Consider the following 5,345-nt stretch of genomic DNA (forward strand, 5'->3'; position numbering starts at 1 on the left):
TTTCCACGAATAGTAACCGATAATGGATGACATTTGACCACGAAAATCGAAATAGGTACAATAACTAAAAGGATATACAAACTAAAATTTACTGCCCAAGAAGAAAATATTTTAAAATTCAATACAAAAAATAAAGTTTACGGAGAAGAATACCATGACATTATAATGTGGTCAACGATTTGGCGATTTAATACCCTAATTAAAGCTAAATATATAAATTTAGTTCTAAAATAGACGCAAACAGTAAAATTGAGAGTTATTTGGTGTAATTTACCCTTAAAATTCTATATAAATATATTCTGATTTTCCACGTCTCCCCGTCTTTCCCAATTCTATTTCTCTTCGTAATTTGTAAAGCACACAGCAGGCAAACGAGAGGGAAATAGAGGGAGCCAAAAAAAAAAAAAACCTCGAAAATACCCCAACAGTCGCAGCGATTCTCGCTTCGTCTTCCTCGATACGACACTTTCTGGTACTTCCATTTCCATGAATATCTCTCGTTAGTCTTCCAGATCCATTTTTCGTTGTTTTAGGTTTATGTCTAAGAAAATGATAAAAGGCTTGATTTCTAGTGTCCTGAGTTATAGTTATCGAAGATATCCACTCTGTGCTTGCTACATTGCATGCTGGTTACGTCAGTGTTTGGGTTAGGGTTACGGTTTGAATGTTTATTGGTAAAATGCAGTTACATCCCCGTATTCGTTTTGAAGTTTTGAAGATTTCTTGAGCTTTGTTTTAGGATTTTAAGGGCATTTTTTATATATGTATTTACAAATTTCAAACTTACGCATTTAATTTCTAAGATTATTTTTGGTTGGAGAAAAAGGCAATAATGTTGCTTAGATTCTATTTTGTATTATTTGGTTTGGTTTATAAGTTATTTTCTTGCTTCCTTTATTTGCTCCTTATGCTACCTATATCTTGATATTTGTCATTTGCTTCCCCGGAAATAATTCAAAGTGCAAAAGAGAGTGGTACAAAGCAAAAATGATGAGTGATTAAAGATTAAAAGATTATCACAATTCAAACCGAACTCGTGGTTTTGGTTGCCCTATGTTTGTGTTTATTGTTGTTTTAGTAGTTTCTTATTTGTGCCTTATTCAATTTTTTGGGGCTTGCAGATTTTTGTTGGCTGCTTTTCTTGCTATGGCTTCCACTGTGACTGCCTCTTCTGGTCCCCGTTATGCTCCACCTGATCCCACTCTACCCAAACCATGGAAAGGCCTAGTTGATGGTAAAACTGGTTATCTTTACTTTTGGAATCCTGTAACAAATGTCACACAATATGAAAGGCCTACAAGTGGTGATTCTGTCCCAAAACCTTCTGTTACACCTGTAAGTTCTTCAGTTCAAGTTCAACAGTCTTCTGAAGGATGTCATGGTTATAATCTTGGCAAGGAAAATGATCGGGATGAAATGGACAGTGAAGCCATATCAAACCAGGTATTTTATCTACTTTCTGCCCCCTAAATCAGGTGCTTGATTGATCTGGCTTTTCTTGTCCATCTTAGGTGAAGTTGAAATATAGTACTGTACATTTCTCTTGTTAAGAACTGAAGTATGTAAATTTTCGTTCTGAACTCTGGTGGCTGAACTGTTAAGCTTGTCATTTGGATTTTGAGCCTTGGATTCATGTCCTCATCCAATGTACTTGTTATTTATTTTATCGGATTATCAAAATTCCTAAAGCTTGGATTTTTCTGTCACATAACCTCAAGCATCTGAAGTGGGAATCTATGATAGTTGCATACGGTTATTCTCCTATCTAACGTTTTCAACGTTCTTAATTTTGCAATAGAATGCTAGAAGTGGACCAGTTCATTCCCATAATACACCTAATGTGACTTCCAGCTCTGTAATTGGAGGACCTTCTGCAAAGGGGCAAGGATCCGTGACTGGTGGAAGAAATTTGTCTGGTGATGCTTATCGCCGTCAGCATGAGATAACAGTAACCGTGAGTATTTAGGTTATAATTACAAATAGTTTATAAATTTCTTTGTTTTTTTTAAGGTTTTTTTTTTGTCACTTTGGCTTCTGAAAATCTCATTTTGCTTAGGACATTGATGTCACTTGACTCAATTGTTTTCTTAAATCTTGTTAGGGAGATGAAGTGCCCATGCCTTTTTCATCATTTGAATCTACTGGATTACCTTCTGAGATACTTAGAGAGGTCAACTATTCTCCTCCTTTATCTTTTGGTAGTAATAACATTGGACTTAAAGTTGAATCTTGTAAGTTAGCTGAGCTGTGCAAGTTGATTTTTTTCTCGTGCAAAGTTTTTCATTGATGAGGTCCCAATGTCTGAGCATCAGACTCATGCTAATTCTTTTGCCATCTTTACTTTTTGTCGCAGGTGCGATATTTACTCCTTGGAGGAGCTAATATCGTACACTGTGGTGCCCTCTGTGAGGGGGGCATGCTTATAAGTTGGAGTGCTCTTATATGATGGACAAATATTTGGGAAGTGCTTACTGAATGACTTAACTCCATGGTTAGGGCTGACCTAGATGCTATTTCAGTCTCCCACTCGGTCCAATTGGAGGCAGAGGCTTCCTTCTATTCCAGTTTGCATCAGCAAGCAGTGGCCGCATGTGGGAGATAATGTTTCTTCTGACATAAGCTACTCCCAGATAACTTTTAAATGAAATAATAAGTCTTGAGGCTATTGCTTCTCCTCATGGAAGTTGCTGGATTTCTTTTTTCCTTTTTTTGTTTTGTTTTGATAGGTACACAATGCTGGATTTTCTGCTCCAACTCCAATTCAGGCTCAATCATGGCCAATTGCTTTGCAAGGAAGAGACATAGTGGCCATTGCAAAAACTGGTTCCGGGAAAACATTGGGTTACCTTATGCCTGGATTTATGCATATCAAGCAGTATCGTAAGAATCCTCAAATGGGTCCAACTGTGTTGGTATTATCACCTACCAGGGAGCTGGCTACTCAGATACAAGATGAAGCTCACAAGTTTGGCAATTCGTCAAGAATTAGTTGCACAGTACGTCACATTATTTGAGTCCAGATTTTAATTTGTTCATTTCTTTTGTCGTTTCTCTATTATCTTTGAGTTTCCACAATAATCATTTATATATTTATTTCTAGGATGCTCCAATTATCTTTGAGTTATCATATGTTTCCATGCAGTGTTTGTATGGAGGGGCACCCAAAGGTCCTCAGTTGAGAGAGGTTGAGAAAGGAATTGATATTGTGGTTGCTACTCCTGGCCGGTTAAATGATATTCTCGAGATGCGGAAAATCAGCCTCCAACAAGTTTCTTACCTGGTGTTAGATGAGGCTGATCGCATGTTAGACATGGGTTTTGAACCTCAGATACGGAAGATTGTGAAAGAAGTGCCAACCCGCAGGCAGACGCTCATGTACACAGCAACATGGCCAAAGGAAGTTCGGAAAATTGCGGCAGACCTACTGGTAAATCCTGTTCAGGTCAACATTGGCAATATTGATGAACTTGTGGCAAACAAGTCTATTACGCAGGTTTGAATTCCGTTACCGCTAATCCTTCTTTATTTAAAGCAAGATTATCTGAGTTCTTTAGTAGTTTTTGCCACTCTGATTTCCTGCAGCATGTCGAAGTATTATCACCAATGGTAAAACACAAAAGACTTGAGCAGATACTACGCTCCCAAGAACCAGGATCCAAGATAATTATTTTTTGTTCAACCAAGAGGATGTGTGATCAACTTGCTCGCAACCTCAGTCGGTTTGGAGCTGCTGCTATCCATGGTGACAAATCTCAGGCTGACAGGGACTATGTGCTTGGTCAGTTCCGATCTGGGAGGACACCAGTGCTTGTTGCAACTGATGTAGCTGCTCGGGGACTGGATGTAAAGGACATCAGGTGGGGGTTGGAATTTCTGCTGCATGGTTCCATGGCTTTATGCTTCTATAGCTCTAGGAAGCCAAAGCTGATAAATTCAGGAAACACTTGGTTTTAAGAGTTTTCTTGGTGACTTTACCATCATTTCTGTCTGTGAGTATATCATGATACCGATTGCATTTATTCTCATCTTTCACAGGGTGGTAATCAACTATGACTTCCCTACTGGAATTGAGGATTATGTTCATAGGATTGGGAGGACTGGAAGGGCAGGTGCAACTGGATTGGCGTTTACATTCTTTGGTGACCAGGATTCAAAGCATGCTTCAGATCTCATCAAAATTCTAGAGGGAGCAAACCAGAAGGTGCCTGCAGAACTTCATGAAATGGCTTCACGTGGTGGTGGCATGGGAAGGCCTAGACGTTGGGCTCCAAGTTCTGGTGGCCATGATGGAGGATGTGGTGGATGCACTGATTCAGGTTGTGGTGGTAGGGATGGTGGAAGGGGTGGTCGAGGAACTTCTACATTCTCTAGTTGGCATGAAAGAAGTGGAGGGCATGGGTATGGTCACGAGTCTGGTGACAGGTATGTCGTTCTCTTTTCTGATTTTATATCAGTTATTGCAATATGCTTCTTGGCAATATTCAGATATAAGATATACGGTTTCCCAACCCTTGTGTGTCAACAGGAATGATGGTGGTTTCCATGATGGTTATGATAAGGGACAAAATCGCAGCCGGAGTCGTAGCCCTGACAGGTTTGATAGTGGTTCAGGACGTGAACGTTCCCCAGTGCTCAGTTTTCATGAGATGATGATGAAACGTGATCGGTCATCCGCAGGTGATCACTAATTTCATTTGACCTCAAAATTGAGGTGATTTTGGTATTTTTTTACAAGGACTTCAGATGCTCTCTTACGTATCTGTTTTTGTGCATGTTATATATGCAAGTAATCCCCGGGTATGGGGCTGTGTGCAGCAGTGAAGCAATGAAGTTTCAGAAACTGGGCTTACAATGAAAATCTTTTGGTTTTCGGTTAGATTTTATAGGCTATTAGTTGGCTCAACTTGGAAATTATAAGAATGTTTTAGGTGGGACTAGAAGATAAGAAGTTGAAAATGCAATAGTAACGGGAGGAAGAATATCAGATGGTTTTTGTTATTTATTTATCAGGAAATGTTGAAGGATGGATATACACGATTGCATTGTAAAGTTTACATGCTAATTTCAATCAAATGCGCTGCCAGCTTAGCTTTGTGTTTTTGCAAAAGACTTGGTAATTTTGAATGCGACAAATACATCATATATTGTTACAAAGAATATATAATCCGGTTGGAGACTAATCTATGAGAAAGACTATTCATGGCCCCCAATATTTCTTGACAAGGAATCAAACCCAACAGCATTAGGAAGCTTAACATTAGAGAAGGATTCTTTAACTCGAAAGATTTATTTTTTTTTTAATTTTGAGTTATTTGAGTTAATTTGAATTATCGGTTTTTGAGTTC

At 38.7% G+C, this 5,345-nt stretch overlaps 1 protein-coding gene across 5 annotated transcripts; it reads left to right on the forward strand.

Moving 5' to 3' along the window:
• The first annotated feature begins 303 nt into the window (after positions 1-303).
• LOC120145500 (DEAD-box ATP-dependent RNA helicase 46-like) lies at positions 304-5,094 on the forward strand. 5 transcript variants are annotated; one of them, XM_039159327.1, is made up of 9 exons: positions 304-472; positions 1,122-1,443; positions 1,799-1,954; positions 2,102-2,170; positions 2,727-2,996; positions 3,143-3,493; positions 3,583-3,947; positions 4,036-4,422; positions 4,526-5,094. In XM_039159327.1, exons 2-9 carry the CDS (start codon positions 1,147-1,149, stop codon positions 4,686-4,688), a joined length of 2,058 nt encoding a protein of 685 aa, XP_039015258.1. In that variant the 5' UTR covers positions 304-472; positions 1,122-1,146; the 3' UTR covers positions 4,689-5,094. The 5 variants fall into 5 exon arrangements, with proteins under 5 accessions (XP_039015258.1, XP_039015268.1, XP_039015262.1 ...); XM_039159337.1 differs by having other exon boundaries at positions 4,550-5,094; XM_039159351.1 differs by lacking the exon at positions 304-472 and having other exon boundaries at positions 1,164-1,234; positions 1,341-1,443.
• The last annotated feature ends 251 nt before the right edge of the window (positions 5,095-5,345 follow it).

The sequence above is a fragment of the Hibiscus syriacus genome, unplaced genomic scaffold (genome assembly GCF_006381635.1).
Source record: "Hibiscus syriacus cultivar Baekdansim isolate YM2019G1 unplaced genomic scaffold, ASM638163v2 tig00002377_pilon, whole genome shotgun sequence".
NCBI lineage: Eukaryota > Viridiplantae > Streptophyta > Magnoliopsida > Malvales > Malvaceae > Hibiscus > Hibiscus syriacus.

Bases quoted from the DNA above. Each gene is read 5' to 3' on its own strand.
- LOC120145500 (XM_039159327.1), top strand. From the start codon at position 1,147: ATGGCTTCCACTGTGACTGCCTCTTCTGGTCCCCGTTATGCTCCACCT. The intron at 2,171-2,726 runs GTCAACTATTCT...TTGTTTTGATAG, and splicing joins CTTCTGAGATACTTAGAGAG to GTACACAATGCTGGATTTTC. The intron at 3,948-4,035 runs GTTTTAAGAGTT...CATCTTTCACAG, and splicing joins ATAAATTCAGGAAACACTTG to GGTGGTAATCAACTATGACT.